Raw genomic sequence first — 23,362 nt, 5'->3', positions numbered from 1 at the left:
CCGTTTCAGAGATTATCTGGATCAGACCGAGCTTGAAAGGCCATTCCAGATGAAGGATCTCCTGGAAGTCAAGATTCTCTTGAGGATAACCATCAAGCGAGACTTTCCGAATAGCGTCATCGAGATTTCTCAATCAGGATACGTCGAGAAGGTCCTGCAACGATTCGGTATGGCCGATTGTAAACTCGTAAGCACACCGCTTGACACAAACGTTTGCTGGACGAAGCTGAACGATGGTGAGGTTATCACAGAACAACCTTTCAAAGAATTCATCGGTTGTCTACAATATCTGGCGACATCTTCGAGACCAGATATCTGTGCTGCGGTTAGTGCACTGAGCAAATATCAGGCCAGCCCGGCGGATAGGCACTGGCAAGGCCTGAAGCGTATTCTGCGATACCTTCGAGGTACGACCGATACGGCATTGATATTCCGAAAAATGCGAAATCGGAACCACCCATCGAATATGCTGATGCAGATTTTACCAACGACTCCGATGATCGATGGTCTGTATCGGGCTACGCTTTCATGATCTTCGAACATCTTATTTCGTGGTCAGCAGAAGGTCAGTATGTCGCCTACCGAAGCTGAGACAGGAGCCCTTTGTCATGCAGTCAAAGAAGGTTTGTGGTTAACATACTTCCTTGGTGAATTTGGTGTGGTTAGCACTCCTTTCACGTTACATCTCATGCATTGCAACGTTCCTTGCATCCAGTATCTGGAAGAGGCGCGGACTCATCAGTGGATGAAGCATCTGGACGTGAAGTATGCATTCATCAGGGAGATCGTAAGAAGCGGTCAGCTTTCTTTGAGACACATCTCTACTGAGGAACAGCCAACTGGTGCGTTCACGAAGGCGTTACCGAGGGCGAGGCACGCGAAGCTGTTCAGCATTCTCAATTTACGAATTTCGGAGAGGTGTTGAAACTTACGGTCTCTTCTGGCGTCCGAATCAGCAGCAGACTTCTGCTGCCACGATCAGAACCAAAACATTGTTTGTTTTGGTTCCTCTTGCTATGTGCAATTCGCAATCGCGAACAAAAGATCAATGATTATTGATGACAGGTGATGACGATAAACCAGAGGACTGAACTAGCTGTCACATCGCATACAAACGCACCGTACCAAATTTTTGGTACCAGAACGTCAGTGTGGTTCCCGAAATTAAACACTTCACCCCATAACAGACTCGAAATAGGGTAACATTTTGGTTGCCAAACGCATCTGTTGTTGTCATACTGCAGATTTAGAATCAATTTTAACAAGGATTATGCTGAAAACTCTGAATTTTTTGCCCAACCAGAATTTATTAATGTTTCCAAAGATCCCTTTGATTGACATTCCCAAGCCGCAGATATCATTTTAAGGATTATTGAAAAATTGCCTCTGGTTGAAATTGTTGCAATGAAGACGGCCATGTTGCCCATATACGTGTTTTACTCGTTTCAGTTTTCTTCTTCCTGCGGGTTTCTTGGGTGAAAACTTGGTACGGAAATGTTTGCTTTCTTCAGCCCCTTGCGATAAACACGGTACAAATATTTACATCATCACACGGTAAAGCGAGACTACTTAAATTGGGTTCGTGGTAACACAATAATGTCACCAGATATTTTGGGTAAATAAGAGTATCAAAGTGCTCATTCAGAAATGAGTACTTTCCCGGTTAGGGAAGATGATTAGTGGAGAGTGAGACAAAAGCAATCGCTAGAGATAACTCTATTCCACCACTGAAACCTGCATTTTCAACAAAAAATAACCTACATAACAGACTACAAAAATTTTTCACATTTTTATGGATCATACTGTAGACTCCTTGCTTTACATCGAAGTCAGCACTTAATCGTCAGGATATAAGTATAACCGACGTTGTTGGATTTCTAACTTATTCAAAGCCGAAAATATGTTTCTCCCAAAAATTCCTAAGAATCCCAGAAAAAGAATATTTCAACGAGATCATAATCTAAAGGGTGATACGGTCAAAATTTGGTTAATATCAACTTGACGTATTTCTTTCAATTTTGCATTTAAAAAACCTAAACACCCCTCATTTTGAAGGTGTGTGTGTGTGTGTGTGTGTGTGTGTGTGTGTGTGTGTGTGTGTGTGTGTGTGTGTGTGAGTGTGTGTGTGTGTGTGTGTGTGTGTGTGTGTGTGTGTGTGTGTGTGTGTGTGTGTGTGTGTGTGTGTGTGTGTGTGTGTGTGTGTGTGTGTGTGTGTGTGTGTGTGTGTGTGTGTGTGTGTGTGTGTGTGTGTGTGTGTGTGTGTGTGTGTGTGTGTGTGTGTGTGTGTGTGTGTGTGTGTGTGTGTGTGTGTGTGTGTGTGTGTGTGTGTGTGTGTGTGTGTGTGTGTGTGTGTGTGTGTGTGTGTGTGTGTGTGTGTGTGTGTGTGTGTGTGTGTGAGTGTGTGTGTGTGTGTGTGTGTGTGTGTGTGTGTGTGTGTGTGTGTGTGTGTGTGTGTGTGTGTGTGTGTGTGTGTGTGTGTGTGTGTGTGTGTGTAGAATGTTGCTCCTATTTTGATTTTGGAATTCACTCTTCAGTTGTCAAAATGCCGTCCAAGGAAGAAGAGCAGCGTACCAAAATTTCGCTCGCGCATCGCGAAAATCCGAGCTACTCGCACGCAAAGCTGGCAAAATCTCTAAAAGTTGCCAAATCAACCGTTACAAATGTAATTAAAATGTTTGGGGAACGTTTGTCGACAGCCAGGAAGTCTGGATCGGGGGTAAATCGAAAACCGGAAGCCGCTGAGACGACAAAGAGAATTGCCGGTAGTTTCAAGCGAAACCCTAAACTCTCTCTCCGAGATGCCGCAAATAAGGTGGGTGTATCGTCTACAACCGTGCATCGAGCCGAAAAACGAGCCGGACTATCGACTTACAAGAAGGTAGTGACTCCAAATCGCGATGATAAACAAAATACGACGGCAAAAGCGCGATCCCGGAGGCTGTACACGACGATGCTGACGAAGTTTGACTGCGTGGTAATGGACGACGAAACCTACGTCAAAGCCGACTACAAGCAGCTTCCGGGACAGGAGTTTTATACGGCAAAAGGAAGGGGAAAGTTAGCAGATATTTTCAAGCACATGAAACTGTCAAAGTTCGCGAAGAAATATCTGGTTTGGCAAGCCATCTGTACCTGTGGCTTGAAAAGCAGCATTTTCATAACTTTCGGGACTGTCAACCAAGAAATTTACATTAAAGAGTGTTTGAATAAACGTCTGCTGCCTTTCCTGAAGAAACACGGTTGTTCCGTACTGTTTTGGTTGGATTTGGCATCTTGCCATTACGGTAAAAAGGCCATGGAGTGGAACGCCGCCAACAACGTGCAGGTGGTTCCCAAAGACAAGAACCCTCCCAACACGCCAGAGCTCCGCCCAATTGAGAAATACTGGGCTATTGTCAAGCGGAACTTAAAGAAGACCAAAAAAACTGCAAAGAACGAGCAGCAGTTCAAGGCAAACTGGCTTTCTGCGGCGAAGAAGGTGGACAAGGTGGCTGTACAAAATCTGATGGCAGGGGTTAAGCGTAAGGCCCGGCAATTCGGATTTGGAAAAGCGGAAGCCTAACTGAATATTTTTCCTGAATTTTAAACTAATTAAGCTTGAAAAAGAAATTTAATTTGATTTTTTAAATAAACGATTTCACCGATTTCCACGCGTTTTCCCTTGACCAAATTTTGACCGTATCACCCCTTTAAGACAAATTTGGTACAGTTTTCAACACAAGGTTCGAAGATTTTAGATATGATTCAAATATATCTAATTTAAATACTTTTATTAAACTCTGTTAGTAGAAAGATTAATTTGAAACAATATTTTAAATAAAATGGCAATCGAAGATTTGCTTGGAATCCAACCATCAGAATATTTGAGTCACTTTCAACTATTAGCATGTTTTAATCAACTTGATGTGCCATTAGATAAACTGAGCATGTTGCTCAATTCTCTACTCATTTGATCGAATAAGAAATTACAGAATTAGGTAGTGTAGACAGGTAGACATAACCAAAAACTAATAAAAAAAATGATGCAGTGAAGATGCTGCTTATTATGGAAACTATTTGTAAGAAAGAGAGCTTCTTATAAGAGTTTTTGGAATAAGAACACTAATGATAAACTATTATCAAATAAAGCTTGTTCATTTTTATTTTTATTTTTCAGTAGGATATCCAAAACGAAATTTAGGATTAGTCCAGCCCGGTTGCCTGGATTTCTTTGGAAAATGTCCGGATTTTGCCAAGAATTATTGGTTTTTTTTTTGTAAATCAAACAAAAGAAGTGATGTATTTTTTCTTATTTATGCGTTCAAAACGATTTTTTTTGATCAAGTTTTATAAAAATAATCATGAAAGGTTTATTGGAAGTCCTAAATACAATATACAATCTTTCGATGAGTTTTGATGAAATCAATTTATTTATGTTTTTTTTAGGATTTTTGTTTGTGAATTCTGGATTTTGACCAAATTTGCCCGAATATTGCCCGGATATTGCCAGGCGCTCATATAAAACTGCTCGGATTTGTTCGGCCCAGATAAGTGCTAGAAAAATTCTGGCAGCCTTATGTTAAGAGATTACAACAGATACAGAACAAATCCATTTTTACAAATTTTTGAATATAAAATTTGTCGATGCTTAAGAAGCTTCAGTAGTGAAACACGATCTCTCGAAAACGCCCGAACAGCTGCCAGTTTATTTTTTTGCACACTCTTCCACACGGAGAGTTTATTGATTCGAATTCCCTATTCCGAAAACATATTCTAGCAGCAACTTCATTTACATAGGTTTGAATGTGGAATGTCGCCCCTTGGACCTCCCCAGTTGCCATCTTCCCCCCCCCCTTTCCCTTCCTTTTCACAGCAATGGCAGTGGTGGTGACGTTGTAGTTTGTAATGAAAGTTTCCTGCACAACATTTCAATTCCGGACGACCCGCAGCACACACACAGGACTCCACGAGGCTAAACTTTATTCCATTTTCGTACGAATGAGGACGACAGCCGTTTCATACCTTTTCATCCATTGGAATGTACCTTACCCGGAGCAATTTCGGTGACCAGAATGTATTCCAGCAGCATGTCGACTTTACTTATGTTCACTGCTAGACGAGCTATATCTAAAACTATTTATTCACATCCTACGAATGGGTAAAAGGTAGATATGGATATACTTCAGCAGAAGGATCAGCAGCAAGCCGGCATTAGTAGTAGGCCATGATGATTACGTTTTTGTCAACTCGCATGACAAACTCTATTTGTAGGGGTGGATATTTGTGAATATACGGGGTTGAAAAGTTGCATAGGTCACTGCGATGGAAAAGCTCCGACAAAAAAGGGTGGAAAAGCAGGATCCGATCCAAAGGGTGGGTCCAAGGGTCGGTCAATAGACGCAAAAGCGCAAAGTAAAATATGCAAATGTGAGTGTGAAACTATTTCTCACAAAACTAGCACTGACGTTGGATTTGGTCAACCTCTTCTTCCATTTTAGTCCCTTCAAACTGACCTAAAATGAACTATTTGCTCGCTTTCGGACACAACACACTTGGAGCTTATGTCGCCGAAGAATGGAACCGAAATTAATCTGTTGCTCAGAAGTGACCTCACACGTTCGTTTTTTTTTCTCGCCCACTCGCTCGTTCGCTCCAATGAACGAAAGTCCTTCAACAAACGACACACAAATTGACCAATTCGTCGGAGTCCGTTCCTCCGTCCTACTCGCTTCCTTCTCTCAAAGTGAGCAGTGAACTTTGGTCCTTCGAGCCGGATTGGAGTGGCGCAAAAGTTATAAAACCGTAAATTGGTCGTAAAGAAAATTGAATCGGCAAACATGCTCTTTCTTAGACCCTTTCCAAAACGAACCACCCCCACATCCGCTTCTGGCCAAATAATGCCTACAGCCATATGTATGCATGCAGGAGGCGCAACTTTTGTCTTGTGTGAGTTTTTCTGCAATATGTACGATTTGCTGTTTGCTTGAAGAGTTTTTCAGAAAAGGAGAAGGGCAAGGAAGGAGCTGCTCATATATGGCATGAGAGTATGTTTTAAACAAAGTTGGTGTTGCTGACGAGGCAAATTTGCAAGTTGGTCTTGCTTTCTGGTTTTCCCTGAATATACAGATCGACGAAAATCTTTCAACTTGGACAGAATGGGATGGAGAAAAAAAACTAAAAACGGTAGTACACTCTCACCCGAACTCAAAAGAAGAATGAACAAACATCAAGTTTTAAATGAGCCACAAATCACCACTTGGTGATCAGCAGATGAGATAAGTTTGAACTGTGAAGAATTTTGTTACATTTGCAGACGTCGTCGTGGTTTGGAGTAGGTTAGTTGTTTGCTTCTTTTAGGTTTTTCGATTCGAAAGAGAGAAGAAAAATTCCCCTATACGAGATTTCTTCTAGTAGATTTTTCCCCATTACAGGAAGGTTGTTATGATGGAAACTTTGGAAAAATAATCAACTACAGACTCATGACTGACAAGGAAAGTTTCAACAAGCTCTCAAATGAAATCTTCTTGGTTAGCAAAGACTTGGTTAGCAAAATAGATGAATTTTTGTTAAATCATAGAGTTATTGAGAATTTTTTCAAGTTATTGATTCGAAAAATGTGAATATAAGACAAATATTTAACAAGTGTTAATTTAGTGATATGTAAATTGAGAATTGTTAATTGAGTAATAAGAAACTATCACTGAAATATTTGAATAGAGAAAAAAATGAGAAATTACAAACGAGCAATGAGAAATGAAAAATGAGAATTAAGAAATTACAAATGAAAAATGAGAAATGAGAAATGACAAATGAGAAATGAGAAATGAGAAATGAGAAATGAGAAATGAGAAATGAGAAATGAGAAATGAGAAATGAGAAATGAGAAATGAGAAATGAGAAATGAGAAATGAGAAATGAGAAATGAGAAATGAGAAATGAGAAATGAGAAATGAGAAATGAGAAATGAGAAATGAGAAATGAGAAATGAGAAATGAGAAATGAGAAATGAGAAATGAGAAATGAGAAATGAGAAATGAGAAATGAGAAATGAGAAATGAGAAATGAGAAATGAGAAATGAGAAATGAGAAATGAGAAATGAGAAATGAGAAATGAGAAATGAGAAATGAGAAATGAGAAATGAGAAATGAGAAATGAGAAATGAGAAATGAGAAATGAGAAATGAGAAATGAGAAATGAGAAATGAGAAATGAGAAATGAGAAATGAGAAATGAGAAATGAGAAATGAGAAATGAGAAATGAGAAATGAGAAATGAGAAATGAGAAATGAGAAATGAGAAATGAGAAATGAGAAATGAGAAATGAGAAATGAGAAATGAGAAATGAGAAATGAGAAATGAGAAATGAGAAATGAGAAATGAGAAATGAGAAATGAGAAATGAGAAATGAGAAATGAGAAATGAGAAATGAGAAATGAGAAATGAGAAATGAGAAATGAGAAATGAGAAATGAGAAATGAGAAATGAGAAATGAGAAATGAGAAATGAGAAATGAGAAATGAGAAATGAGAAATGAGAAATGAGAAATGAGGAATGGGAAATGAGCAATGAGATAAATCTGAAATGAGAAATGAGATATGAGGAATGAGAAATAAGAATGAGTACTGAGAAATGAGGAATGAGAAAAAAGCAATAAGAAATGAGAAATAAGAAATAACAAACGAGAATCGAAAAATGAGAAATGAGAAATGAGGATTGAGAAATGAGAAATGAGAAATGAGAAATGAGAAATGAGAAATGAGAAATGAGAAATGAGAAATGAGAAATGAGAAATGAGAAATGAGAAATGAGAAATGAGAAATGAGAAATGAGAAATGAGAAATGAGAAATGAGAAATGAGAAATGAGAAATGAGAAATGAGAAATGATAAATGAGAAAGGAGAAATGATAAATGAGAAATGAGAAATGAGAAATGAGAAATGAGAAATGAGAAATGAGAAATGAGAAATGAGAAATGAGAAATGAGAAATGAGAAATGAGAAATGAGAAATGAGAAATGAGAAATGAGAAATGAGAAATGAGAAATGAGAAATGAGAAATGAGAAATGAGAAATGAGAAATGAGAAATGAGAAATGAGAAATGAGAAAAGAGGAAATTGACCATTTTGAAGAATGTGAAGTGTCGTTTATTCCTTAAATTCTTTCGATAATTATGAGCGGTGACGTTTTCCAGCTGCTGGAATGATAAAACGGCCATCGATGCCCCTCGTCCAGACGGAAGAAGGGATTCCAAATTTTAGCGCTCCAGGGACAGACTCCTGCACATTTAACGCTCATTTACCCGCTTTAGCATGATTTCATATCTTCCTGAATTATTACCATCATCACTCGGTCGCGGCAACTACCGCATCAAAATGACCACCCGGGGGATCATTTCTGGACCAGGACAGGGACTTTTTCGTTGAAATTTGCTCCCCGAAAACAATAACAAAAGGACAAACAACATCACGTTTCTGGAAGGGGGAAGATCCGAAAACAGGAGCTCACCGCAGATAAACCTGGGGACATACACAATGAAACCATAATTTGCATACATAATTGTCCAGCGCGGGTTCTGAATGGCGCCATCGATCGGGACCGAAAATAATTCGGGGGCCCTATCGGGTTTGAGAGGAGGGGCAGCTCATTTCCATTCGAATTGCTTATTACCACACACTTTTGTTTGGAAGTTTGGCTTATAATTAAATCGAAACATAAGCCCCGCTTTGTGGTTTTGTTTGGTCCCAGAGCGGCAGTGGACGGCGTTTTGTTTCCAATCCGATAATTGTTATGTTGAAGGGTTTTATTTTTTGGGAAATCGCTAATATCCGTCATCAGCGAGGAGGTCTAAATGCGCTCAAATCATGGTACCTATTAATTTTAGGGTTTCAACCATACGTTTTTTTTTTCCTTTTCTCGCCTTGCATGCTTGTAATTTATCAAAATGCTTCAGAGCTCAGAAGGCGAAAGATGGATGGTTGGAACTGAATGAGAGAGCAAAAATGAACCGCCCCACTAATTCGCTGAGCAGATTAAAGTGTCACGATAATGAGTTGTCGCCACTTTTTTCTTTTCGTTTGACTTTCCGTTTTGCGTTCGCACACTTTTCGCGCAGCATCGCAAATCCGATTCAATAGAATGAGTTTATGCAAAGATGTATGGATAGAGCGCTTCTTGGTTTCACAATCTGCTTAACAGATTAACGCGTTCTTAGAAGAGCAACTTGAAGCAATTTGGAGCAGTTAGTTTTAAGTCAGAAAGAAATTTTGGAAAAATCTTGAAAAGTGAAAATATTGCATTCCCATAATTTTCAATTAAATCGTTAAGCTGTTTTCGATTTTTTTTCTTTATCTGCATTTACTTGGTTTATTTAACATCTACTGTCAATTCGTACCCAGATTTTGAGTATCATTGGACAAAATTCTAACCAAAAAACTATTTCCAAAGAAGTGAATTTTTTTGAAAAAAAAAAAAAATTAGGTGAGGTGAGTACCAAGGTTTGATTGAAGGATGGGGGCAAATGGAGGGTAATTTCCCGGCCCCCTCGGCTTAGAAGGCATCCGAGGAGGAACAAAACTCGGGGTTAGATCAAAACAGTATTCGAAGCTAGCAAACCAGGTCTAAAAGTTCAAAGTTCATGAAATCGGCGACTAGCACTAGAAGGTCATCACTTTTAGAGAAATTTACGTTACTTTGACTAATCCTGATTTTTATTTTACCATCCCTGATTTTTGATAAAAAAAAATATTGGCAACCCTGCCCACAACAATCTTCTCATGAGGACACTGAAAAAAATAACAACAACAACAATATCATTGTCGTCGAAAACAATCCAGGAGGATAATAACGATCATTATTTCGGGTGACACACACGCGTGGGTCAACATTCGCTGGTAGTTCCCGTCCTGTGAGTGTGTGCGTTCGTTTGTCAGGTTGTGGGTTCGCAGATATATGTATGCCGAAAAGCCATTTGCATAATTAAGGCAAAAACAAATTAATCATAGCTTTTAGCACCTGCGCGAATCAATAATACGTATTACTACGGGAATGAAACCCGGGTGGAACACACTTGGGTCGGAATGATTTTTTCACTTTCGAAATGTAATTATTTAAAGCGGGGTCTTTAAAGGAAGGTTCGCGATAAGATAAGTTGGTGACAAGGTGAGAAAAAACACGAACGTTTCTTATCGGGATTGAAAGGTTTCACCTTCAGAAATCTTGAATAAATAAAAAAATAGAACAGATATTACTTACCTAAATCCAGCATCTCGACGTGCAGGAACACCTCCAGGAAGAACAGCGCCAGCACAATCCGGAACCACCAGGTGGAGGCTTTGACAAAAACTTCCGGTGATCGTATGAGAGCCATTTTGTGAGCTTTTGACATTTGTTTCACTGAATAATGTTTGTTGCTGTATGAGCGATATGTGTTACTTGAATGTTGAGGATTTTAGTGTGTAATCCTTCTAAACAGCCTCTCTGTTGGTTATTTGTTGGTCTTCATTGTTGTTTTTCTGTAAAGGAATAGAAAAAAGATATACAAACGATTAGATTTGTTATAATTTGCATCTTTCATTTCAGTTTAAATTCATATGACGAAGAAAACGTTGATTCAATCAACGTCGTTCAAAGCGGCGAGCGGCGTTTCTGATTGCTCATAATTGGAGCAACAAAACACTTTTAGTGGTTTAATCTTTCAGTGCCGGTTTGTTGGTCGATATTCGCACAAATCGTCTGGAAGATGATCCAATTGGCACTAATTGGAAACAGGCGAGTATTCCGACTGCCACTGATCCAAATAAACTCAACGATGAAAGGTGACCGGAGGATCAAAACACAAGATTTTGCTCCACAGAGAGAAAATGTTTATAATTTAAATAAAGGGCGAACACGAAATTATTGCCACACCGAAAATGTCATGCCAATTTCCTTATAATACTTAGAATCAACCAAAATTTTAGGGTTGTTTTTACATATATTTACTTCAAAAATCAAAAGAAAACTTAATCGATGGAGCCTCGAGTGTAAAATTGAACGCATTTTCGCTTGAAGCCCTCCATCAAAGTCTCTACAGTGTCATCCGGTACCAGTGACTGTCTTCTTGCTCTTCCGAAGTTCCCTTTTCATGATAGCTCAGTACTGCTCAATCGGGCGCAGCTCCGGGCAGTTTAGTGGGTTCACATCCTTTGGAACAAAATGGACAGAATTGGTCTCATACCACTCCAGGATACAATTATTATAGTGACATGATGCCAAATTTGGCCAAAATAGCGGAGCTTCGTCGTGCTGTTGCAAGAACGGCAAAAGGCGCTTCTCGAGGCACTCAGATTTGTAGATCTTGCCATTTACTGTGCCCTTTGTCACGAAAGGCTCACTCCTCAGTCCGCAAGTAACGAGCTATTTGGAGGCGAACCTCGACATTTTCTTCTTCTTAAACATATCATCCACATTGAACTTGCTCTTGCCGGTGAAAAACTCCAACCTCGGAATTTGCTTAAAATCGGCTTTTATATACGTTTCGTCGTCCATCACACAGCAGTCATATTTTGTCAGCGTCTTCTCGTAGAGCTTCCGTGCTCGAGTTTTAGCCGTCGATTGTTGCCGCTCATCGCGATTTGGGAAGTTCTGTACCTCGTATGTATGTATTCCAGCTCTCTTCTTTGGATTCTGGACGTAACTCTGCGACATGCCGATATTTTTGAATAAAAAGATTCATCATATATGAAGGAATTTTCAGTGCGAGTTGGAAATTAAATACACGACAGATCAATTATGCAACACGTTAAATAAAAATGATGTTAATAAAAAAATCACTTAAAATCACTTAAGAAAAACATTCCAATTGGAGCTTGTTTTGTTTTATTTTTTGTTAATATGTTTGAATAATTGAATTTTCTCACCTTTTCATAAAATTGAATTCTTTCCAAAATTAATATAATTGTTCGGCATTCGCAATTTTGGTGGTGTTTTGCAATTTTTAAGGTCCCTGTACACGATCAAACAGATTGACTGTTTAAGCACTGATCCAAATCATCGATTGGAATTCTAGTGATTCTTCGCTCCTAATTTTTTCCAACAATGAGTGCTAATGACATGTCGTACAATAAATGCTCGAAGCCGGCTGGAAATAACGATAGAATCAAGTGTCAAGCTTTTGCGATATCGTCGTTCACTTCAAGTCTGCTGGTCTCAGCTCTTCGCACCTTAAGGCCAAATGTTATTATTATTATTAATATTTATTAAAGACCCTTTAACAATTGTCATTCGGGTCAAGGCAAGGCCAAAGGTGAAGTGAAAGGTTTCCATCGGTTATGTGAGGAATGTGCCAAGTTCTTAAAGAACGCTACCTTGAAACGCCTTATGGTGTGTTACAAATCCGTGTACCGCGATTTGCGTGAAAAACATTCCGCTGTGCTTGCCGACGTCCAAACCGAACTCGCGAAGTTCAACGCTAGCCTTGAAAAGATTTCTGGAACTTGTCCGAACATTTCTTCGACCAAAGTTAGCCCATGACCGAAGCTTGATAGCAAATCGATTAAACACCGTTCGACTCAGTCGCGCTGATTCCGGCCAGCGTCATCAGTTGTCGCGGCCTTGAGTTCGATTGTTGTGATGAGGTTCTCCAGCCTGCATTCTCAGACAAGTACAAACGTTGTTTCAGAACCTCCCCATTGCGTGACGAAATTTAAGTTTCCAGCTGCTCAGACATGGCATGCTATGACCTGAATCACCTGCTCCCTGCCTTCGAGTATGCACGTACTACAGCTTCTTCAAGGGTTTCTTCACCGGGACGCAACGACCAAGGCACTTCGGAGACCCCTGAGCCCATCGACTCAGTCGCGCTGATTCCCGCCTGCGTCATCAGTCGTCCCGGCCTTTAGTTCAATTTTGGTAATGGGGTTCTCAAGCCTGCAACTACAGGCAAGTATCCATTTTATGTTGGCCTTCCTCCTCATGATGGACTCTCCCTTTTCAGTGCACTGCGAGCCTATCAACGTGTTACGCTCACTACTTCTTCGGCAACTTGTACAAGGCCTTCAGCACCGGGACGCAACGTATCAGGTCTAACGGAGACTCTTTGCCCTTCGACTCAGTCACGCTGTTTCCCGCCAGCGTCTTCAGTCGTCCCGACCCTGAGCTCGTTTGTGGCGCAGGGGTTCTCCAACCTTTTTTTTATTAGTTGATCACCCAGGTGTTAAATCCTTTTTACGGATTGCATTACAAGGCACGGCGAGCGACCGAGTCCCCCCAGTATGCTACTCTGGGTCCATGAGTGCAATTGGACGACTCCATGATACAATGCTAAGGAACACTGTACCCCCTACGCCATAACGTCCACCTGGGGCCACTGACCTTTGTTCCCAGGTCAATTCGCGCTAGTGCGCTCCAAGGCAATACTCGTTTCAGAATCCTCTGTCTCATTCTAACACAACTCGATGCGCAACCCCTCCTCTGACGAGTTAGGACCCGACATCTCTTCGTGTGAAAGAGGTCCCCATGTGGATCTAGTCCAGGAAGTCCAGAAACACAAAGCGAGTTGTCAACGACACTTTCTCTGTTCGAATACGTGGGTCAAGAGGCAAGCCTCCTAAGCCACGTGTAGAATTTAGACTCCTCCAAACTCTTTAGTGTTGACTTAAGTTCTGAGTGGTAACTTAAGTCAACACTAAAGAGTTTGGAGGAGTCTAAATTCTACACGTGGCTTAGGAGGCTTGCCTCTTGACCCACGTATTCGAACAGAGAAAGTCTCACGACTTCTCAATTTTCAAGTCGGGTGCTTTACTCCCCGAAGCGCAAATCGAGCTGTAGAATGCCCTCATCACGTCGCACTCGCGGTTCGGGCGCTTCAATTCCCGAAACGCGTGTCGAACCCTGACACTTCCGGCATAAAAGTGTGCCTCACTGACACTGACGTGTAAAACACGTCTCCATGTGATCGATCCACCATTGACCACCACTTTGCGCATCTACTCGTTTTTCGAGTCGGGTCTTCACCTACCAAAACGCTAAACGAGTTGGCGATCGCTCTCCCTCCTGTCACAACCGCATTTCAGAGCCATGACCCTCCGAACGCGTGTTGAACCCTCACCCTCACACCAAGTACTGGTACCTGAGTACCCGGGTGCACCACTTCTTCCTCGCGGGTTTAGCAGACCCGTCGACGGCCTGGGTGGGTTTAGTGGTAGTTCTCTTGGCCGTACATCTGCAATACGCCGGACTTGCACGTTTCCGCCCTGAACTATGAGGAGGGCGAACTACCAGCCCAGAGCGGGGTCCTCCAGCGGGGTACCAGCCTGTGGACTCAGGCAAGTATGGCACTCCCGACCGGTTTCCTCCGCTCGATGGTCCTCTCTTTTCCAGTGTTCAACTTTTGACTCAATAACTTTGTACTACCAGAACGTCAGAGGTATGAACTCGTGTCTAGCAGACTATCTGCTAGCAGGCTCATGTTGCTGATACGACAATGTCGCCTTCACGGAAACATGGCTGAACGACCGTACTCTTTCAAGCCGGATATTTGGACCTGACTATTTAGTGTTTCGTTGCGATTGCAGTTCACGTAATAGCAAAAAGACCATCGGTGGCGGAGTGTTGATTGCCGTTAAGTCAGATTTCACAGTGTTGCTCATCGAAGACAGTTCCTGGAGTAATCTGGAACTTGTGTTGATCCGCATTGTTCTTGGTGACCTGCGTACTGTATCTGCGACCTGACCGCACGAGAGATGTTGCATTAGCTGAGTCTTTTTCGCGCTGCTTATCTAAACTTAGCTCTTTGTGCACCCGATGATGACATTCTAGTGATTGATGACTTCAATTTGCCCGGTTTGAAGTGGTGCTCCAACCATAGTAACTTTCTCTACCCGGATCCAGTACGCTCAACTTTTTCAACCCTATCGAACGACTCTCCCAGACTCACCCCACACTCCCTGAGTACAGCGACTTTGCTGCAGATTAACAGCGTGACAAACGAAAACGGGCGTATGTTGGATCTTTGCTTTGCCAGTGATGGGACTTGTGTACAGTCCGTTGTTTTGGCTCCTCCATACGTTAAAGCGGTACACCATCATCCTGCTTTATTGGTCTCACTTGACTTGCTTCTGTTGCAAAATTAGCACCCTTTTATTTTGACTTCAAGAGCGCCAATTTTGACTAGATTTCTCATACCCTGGTTTCTATCGACCGGGAATCTGAAACATTCTCGCACATCTTGAATTACGTTATCGATCGTCACGTACCAAGACACACTACTGAATAGAACATACGGACTCCTTGGTTCACGACTGAACTACGACGACTAACGACAGCAAAGAGATGTCCCCTTAGAAATTATAACAAATCAAGATCCTCCTACACTAAGAACATTTATCGCAGACTAAGTTCTGTTAACAAAAAAGTCAGCAAACATTGTCACCAAAACTATTTAGCTCGAGACCAGCTTGATCTCAAGTCCAGACCAAAATCGTTTTGGAAACATGTTAAAAGTCAGCGGAATGAACCTTGTCTGCCAACCCAAATGTTTCTGGATGACAACACGGCTAACTCTGATCGTCGAGTCCGTGATCTCGTTGCCGAAAAATTCTCGTCTTATAATATAGAATCGACATCCCCTGAACATTTGGATAGTACCGTCAGGAATTTGTGCCTCTGGGCTTCTCTATAAACAACATTATGGTTGAGGATGCAATCATCTCAAACGCAGCACCTAAGCTCAAAAATTCTTTCTCTACGGATCTGGACGGAATATCTGCTACTTTTATTAAACGTTTCATGCCTGTTTTGCTGACTCCTGTTAGGCTTATTTTCCAAGCTTCGCTTGAACAAGCTACCTTCCCTTCATTGTAGAAGGAGGTTTACATGTTTCCGATGTATAAACCCGATTTAATACACTTAACAGTGGATTGTAGCCTTTCTTTCAGTCTATAAACTATATTTGGATACACATGACACAAAATAATAAATATATGATAGATTTATAAACTCTGAATAATGATTAAATTATTTCGAACGTAGTAAATCCTTAATGAATTTAAAAAATTAAGATTTAAAATTTTTTAAAAGATAAAAGTTTTTTGATATAATTATAATTTTTACATGAAGAATAACATAATTGTAAACTAATTGAACATTTTTGAATGATTGAATTCTGGAATATCTTGTATGAGTCTGTTTCTATGACATTATGATCTTATATCTATAAATTAGAAGAGGTCTAAAAATAAAGAGTATAATTTTAATTTTTGTCGATTATGTCGCTTTGGTCATTTTTTCTTTTTCAAAAATAAATAAATGGAAATTTGTTGTCAATCTTGTAATAGTTGAATAAACTTGGTCGATTGAATTCATATTCAAATTCAATTACCTGTTTTAGAACGGTCCTTAAGTATCTGTTTACATGCATAACTATCGAAATAAATATACATACAAGCGTCGCTAAAAGCTCGTGGTGTGAAGAGAAAACCGCCTTTGAATATGCAACGTGTTTTTCCATTTATTTTTAACATCTCGTTCGGTTTTTCCAAAGAGCGTATGCGCCAAATGCAAACAAATAGAGTTATTAGCTGGGTGAAAAGTACATTATTAGACCTAGCTTATGGAACTGTCAAACTTTAAAAGCAATTTTCACGAAACAGCATTCGCCCTTTCCTAAAATTGATACCGATCTGTTGTCATACTGGATAGGGGAAATATAATCTTATCGAAAAAAAGTAATGTGATACTAGGATCAACTCATCTTGTAGTATATTGATAATTTTATAAGACAATTATATTAAATATTTACGAGCATAAGTTTTTACAACCTTCGGTTCCACTTACCGTTGCAAATGCTGGTTTCCTATGAATTAATTCAAATATTATAATGTCATAGAAACGGGATCGTACAAGATATTCCAGAATTCAATCATTCAAAAATATTCAATTAGTTTACAATTATGTTATTCTTTATGAGAAAATTATGATTATTTCAAAATACTTTTATCCTATAAAAAATTTTGAATCTTAATTTTTTAAATTCATTCAAATTAGTTCGTTCGAAATACTTCAATCATTACTCAGAATTTATAAATCTATCATATATTTATTATTTTGTGTCATGTGTGTCCAAATATAATTTATAGACTGTAAGAAAGGCTAGAATCGACTGTTAAGTGTATTAAATGGAGTTTTTATTTTTTCAGTTTTGTCACTTTTGTCAATTTTGTTTTTTTTGTCAATCTTGTAAGTTTTGTCCGTTTGGTCAATTCAGACAATTTTGTCAATTTTGCAAATTTTGTAATTTTTTTTCGATTTTGTCCGTTATTTCAATTTTGTCAATTTGGTCAATTTTGTCAATCTTGCCCATTTTGTAAGTTTTGTCAATTTTGTGAATTTTGTCGATTTTGTCAATTTTGTCGATTTTGTTTATTTTGTCAATTTTTGTTTTTTGGTCATCCTGGTCCAAATGATTAATTCGGATCTAGGATCTATATGCATAATCAAAACAAAAATTCCCAAATGCTTTCAGCTTTACTATGGAGGATTTGGTGGCGCTACTGTTTGGTTGTTTTCTTCCATTGGCTTCAGCAATTCGTCATCGTCTTTTCTAGACACCAACCCCAACAACAACAACGCAACAATTGCACAGGTTTCTCAATGCGAACGAAAAGCTTCTCAAGAGAAAAAGAGAAAAGGGAACAACAAACTAGCCCGAGAGCTTAAAGCTCGAGAAAATTTGTCTTATTGGATTCAATTTGCTTCCACGGGCGAAATTCTCTCCTGTCGTTTGTGCTTAGGAAAAAGCTTCCTGAGCACGAACGCACGTGAGAGCGAAGATGAGATGGTGTGCAGGCATCGTCCGCGTCCCCGTGTCCTCTTGTCGTTTTCCCCTTCTCAGAGAAATTTGTGCTTGAGAATCTATGGTTGGGCGCAGGGTGGGACTTGCAATCACTATAGAAATATGCGATGTGAGGGTCTAGTCCTTAGGCTTGATTCATTTGATATCGGGGTTGTACCCCATGGTGCAATTCCTTTACATGAACTTTGATTTAGGGTTTCTAACCCAGAATTAATTTTTAGTTCCGGTTCTTCCTAAAGGTGGACTGGTAAACATTAAACAAATATCTCATTCAAATGATAAAATTGAAATTTAGATATTCTTGTTTAAATGACTTTTATTTGTCAATAAAATCATGCATGACGTTAGATCGGTGGCGCCCTCTGTTTTCCTTAAGGGAAATTACACGGAGTAAATGCGTACCCAGCGCTTTTCGCGCCATGTTTTCGATCATCTTGATTAGTGATTGCTGGTTGTGGCTAGCAAGGCAAATTGACACGTTTTTTGGAGTGATGATTTTTGATATTTACTATGAAAAAAAAATTTTCAAACTATTTTGTATTTTTTTCTTTCTTTTATAGGTTGAAGAAGAAAAAAAATCAAATTTTTCAAGATAAAAATCATTTTTATTGTACTGCTCAGTTTCACAAAAACGTCGAGAACAAAGTTTACAAAAATTCACACAAATACACACAAATACACAGACATCATCAGAACTCATCGAGCTGATTCGATAGGTACCTATAAAGGTATATCTATGACCCATAATTAATGATCTCCCAAATCGACCGATAACTATACCTTTCTCTAAGAAAGGCAAAAAAGGTAACGGGAGAGATGTCAAAAACTACCGGAGAATCTCGGCATTCTGCGCAGTAGCCAAACTATTCGAATTGGTGGTCTTGGATCCGATGTTCTTGTCCTGTAATAATATTTTTTCTGACAATCAACACGGATTTATGCCCAAGCGCTCCACGACAACTCACCTTCTGACGTTTACTTCTTACGTGCTTAAAAGTTTTGCTGCGATGTCTCAAACCGTCGCTATTTACGTTGCTATTTATACCTATCTGGACGTAAATTAACAGTTCGTACGGGGGACCCTTCCCCAGACAATTCTCTGCTTCTTCTGGTATGCCTCAGGGAAGCCGTTTAGGGCCGATTATCTTCTTAATCTACTTCAAAGATGTGCTCTTACTCCTCGGCGGCCCAAAGCTATGCTATGCTGACGTCCTAAAACTATTTTACAACATCAACGGCCAGGACGATATTGATTTCCTACAAAATCAATTCAACCTCTTCGCACACTGGTGTGATATAAACTGCCTGCCTTTAAATCGCAGTTAATGTGCAGTCATCAGCTTTTCAAGAAGGTGGCAGCCTTTTTCCGCTGAATATTTCCTCGGAGATGAGCCAATCGCACGCGTAGAACACATCAATGATTTAGGCGTAATTCAAGACCGGAAGCTGGATCTCAGGACACACACAACTACATTGTCGAAAAAGCTTCGGGAAGTCTTGGATTCTTATTTCGAGTGCCCAAGGATTTCAAGGATGTGTATTGCCTGAAAAGTTTGTATTGCAGTATTGCTCGCTCTATCCTTGACTATGCATCAGCTGTTTGGTGTCCCTACTACCAGAATGTGGCCGAACGGATCGAGGCTATACAGCGGCGCTTCTTGCGATTCGCCTTTAGACACCTGCCTTGGCAAGACCCGTTTCACTTGCCAAGCTATGAACATCGATGCCGTCTCATAGACATAGACACTCTTCAAGCCCGCAGAATCGTTGCCGATCTCTTGACATCGCGAATTGACTGCCCCACGCTCCTAGAAGCCATTCCCCTAAGTGTGTGACCCCGTGAACTTAGAAACCAAGATCTTCGATTGTATGTTTCCATTCGATTGAACAATTATAGCGCTATCATCGGTGTTATGAAAACATTCAACCGTTTCTCTGAGCACTTCGACTTCGACGTCTCGAGAGATGTTTTCCGTAGTAAAGTTTTAAGTGTGTTGAGAACCCTGTAATTAGACTTAGTACTCTTTTTTTATGAATTTGGACCAATATGTGATCTGTTGATTTGTAATAAATAAATAAATAAATAAATAAATAAATAAATGTTAAGTTTTACTTAGTTGGTATGAGTGGGACCATTTTGGTTTTTATTGTATTTTTAATTCAATACTTTTGATCTGATTTTACTACGGTTAATGAATAAAAAAACCCGAAAAGTTCGTTTCAGTTCGACCTTTGGCACTGCGAACCTCACTGCACCCGGGTCGTTCGCTCGGTCATGTCAACAATTCTCCGGAAATCTTTACCCCCTCCCGAATGGAACCATATTTCTAGCCAACACTTCCAAGTAGACATCCAGTCTCCTCTTAGTACCGTTTGGCTCAGCTCAGCTCGACTCCAGAAGGAATCGCTTTCCGACTGCCCTTCTTCCTGCCAAATCGTAAAGATGAATTTAATTAAAATTTATTATATCACTTATTCGATGTAATTAAATATGGAAGATTGGAAAGGACCACGGAAATGCATATCCGCGCGATGTTGAAAGATTCACTGTTAGGGTGGCTCCTTTTTCAATTTATGTGAATATTTTGTATGTTGTTAAACAGGATTATCACATGTAACAGGTTAAAAAATTCATTTCAAAAAATTAAAAATCTAAAAAGTTACCTAACTGCAACAGAATAAAAAAATCATTTCCCGTCTATGGATTTCAATTGTCCCCTGGTTAGCGTGACACATTTCCAGATGGAGTCTCTCTGCGTCTATTCGATTTAGTTTTTCGTTCAACAAATTATCTCGCGTAACTTTCTCGTTTCACCTTACCTATACCACAGCCTATACCCAGTCCAACCCAGTCTTTCTCGTTTCAGTTTTCTGGAGCAATTTTTCGATACTTTTTTCCACCTTGGTTGCTTCATTTGGCCTCCCCAGCCAGATGTTGCATCTTTGGCTGGATGTAACTTCATCCAGCCGGAAACCGAATTTGCAGAAAGAGACTCCGGGAAAAGTTTGCGCTTTCAAAGCGCGGGCAAACTAATGAGGAACCTTGAACTTTATCGTCGCAATAAATTTTCATTTTCAGTTTTCTTTCCTCGTTTTGTCGCAACAGATCGAAACGAGACGCGTTGATTGGGAGAAATGAAGATTGGCAGAAAGTTTGGTTTGTCAAGAAGGATCGCATCAAATTGATGCTATTAAGACTATCTGGCAGCATGAATGATTGATGAAAACTTTGAAAAAGTACTTTTGGACTATTTCTAACCAGATCGTGTGTTCAAGTACTTAAATTATCATAACTTTCTTAACATGCTTTTTTAAAAGCCCAATCTAATCGAGGGAAGGCTTTAATGTTTACGAACTTCTATGCAGCTATTTATTTAATCGGTATCTAAACTTACCATCTACAATTACGTGTAGATGCAGGGCCCTCAGGCGATGGCTTATGAATAATTGAGCTAGGCTTCTTGAAAAGGTAAATAACTGCTAGCCAAATAGCGAACCGATTAGCTTACAATGCCACTTCCTTTTATGGTATAATTTGCACTCCTTTCCAGCAACAGCAGCCAACCACTTGAGAAGAAGTCGAGCCCACTGGCAGCTTGGCGTTATTAATTTACATGTGCGATCAGCACCTCCCCCGCATTTTTCCTTCTTCAGCCACGAAAGAGCGCTACCTGACTAAGTAAATTATCATAATGTCCGATCTTCACGGCATCTTCGCCTCTCTTCCACTGGCTTAAAGTCTAGCCTTAGAAGTTGAATGAATCAGGTCGGGCCTACAACAGCCTACAACAGCCTACAACTCACCTTACCCATTCCATAAAGTTCCATCGCTGGGCCCAGTAGGTAGCCAGAAATGGAAATAAAATATGCTCACGCGTCCCCAAGTTTAAACATGGCTTGAGTGCGGACTCTCATAAGCAAATTTGATCTGCAATCTGTAGAACTTATTACCTTCAACATTAGCACGAAATCTAGTTGGACCGTAACTCTTCTCTCGTTGTGGGTTGCATGTAGCCGTCCAGCTCTAAGATGTACAAAGTACTAGTAGGCCTAGAGACAGGGAAAAAAAGGTCCGGACGAGATCGTGCGTCTCCATAAATGGCACTGAATTGTTGTTTTATACCATGGCAACCCGATGGCGGTGGTCTATGATGATGGTGGGTACTTTTTCAACGGTTGCTGGGGTTCCTGCTGTTTGCTTCGGTAGATTTTGGCGCCACCAATCGACCGGCACGAGAAGCGTCTTTTGAACAACTTGTGGGGAGCCTTTTTTTGTTTTCTTTGGCAATTTTTGTCATCAAGATTAGAGCGAAACGTAAATATGTGTGCCGGATTGAGTTGCAAGAGAGGAGGAAAAAAAAAATTATCTACCTACAATATGTAGTCGGGTCCATTAAAAATCTGCCGGGTGGTCTCGGTGAGCATTTTTTAAGGAGAAAGAGAAGTGGTGCAAATTGAGACGAACTTTTGAGACTTTTGAGAGCTATGGTAAATTAATTGTGTTAGATTTTGGAAACTCAACACTTTGAGCCGTTTTGATTCATTGTGATGAGGCGAAAGAAATGCTTTACTTATTTGTTCTCTCATTGCATTTAGTTTTTGTTGTCTAATGAGATTCTTTTGTGATTTTTTTTTTAAACGGAGAGGATAACATTTTAAGAGACAAGAGTTAATGCGACGCCATGCGAAACGAATAGATTGTGCTCAAAAAGTTCAAGTCTGGTCTTAAGTTAAGAGTTTTTTGAATATTTTTGGCTAGCAAACATTGAAATACCACGTTCTGGTTGTTAAGCATATTTTCTAAGCTCTCGGTGGAAAGATGAGAGACTCATTCATTCCATGATGTTCAGATAGCAAAAGTAGAAGAAGTAAGCATTGGAGTTGTTCGAAAGGGCAAAAAATGGGTCCGGTGGACAAAACTTTGGACCGGAAAGTCATACGTGTTAACGCCAGTAAGAAGACTGCCTCAGTTCGGGATGTGGCCAAATGTGACCGGTTGACCCTCGGTATACCTACTACGCTTTAAAGTCCGCCTGTGGATTCAAACCAGAATCAAGGTCAGAGTCCACAGGTGAACTTAATAGCTTTTAAAGTATTTAGGCATATGTTTCCAGAACTTCTGATGTGTTGTCCTCGTTACCACAGAGTGACATGATCACGTATCTAAACGTGGTGAGTCATGGTTCGTCTATGACTGATCAAAACTCGCGCCATGTGGACTCAAAGTTCTTTATCATACAAGAGGTCCCGCACCTGCTACCAGTTAACCATCACGACTTCCTTAGCGTATCAGGACGTTTGGGTTGTCCTAAACGCCGAGACAATAGACATTTTACTAGACGTCTGTCACTACTTGGCGGCTTCAGAAGGGATAATCCTGTAGTCACTAATATCCCGCAGGTTAATCAACCTCTGCACTCTGCTGAGTCCTGCTAGTTACACCGTATATCCAGTGCCACAACAGGATCGACAACACTTCCCTTCTGTTTCATCGCATCATTAAAATTTACAAGAGAATCCGCGTGCATTAGAGAAATCTTAAGGAGCCAAGCC

General features: G+C 40.1%; 1 protein-coding gene across 1 annotated transcript in view; it reads right to left on the bottom strand.

Annotated features, from left to right (window-relative positions):
• Positions 1-23,362, bottom strand: part of LOC129746288 (discoidin domain-containing receptor 2) — a 903,668-nt gene that overhangs the window by 539,589 nt on the left and 340,717 nt on the right. The window contains exon 2 of the mRNA XM_055739885.1: positions 10,231-10,490. Within this exon, the coding sequence (XP_055595860.1) occupies positions 10,231-10,363 (133 nt within the window). The 5' untranslated portion in view covers positions 10,364-10,490. The remainder of the gene's footprint in view (positions 1-10,230; positions 10,491-23,362) is intronic.

The sequence above is a fragment of the Uranotaenia lowii genome, chromosome 2 (assembly GCF_029784155.1).
Source record: "Uranotaenia lowii strain MFRU-FL chromosome 2, ASM2978415v1, whole genome shotgun sequence".
NCBI classification, from domain to species: domain Eukaryota; kingdom Metazoa; phylum Arthropoda; class Insecta; order Diptera; family Culicidae; genus Uranotaenia; species Uranotaenia lowii.
This window is presented reverse-complemented; position numbering and strand designations above follow the sequence as displayed.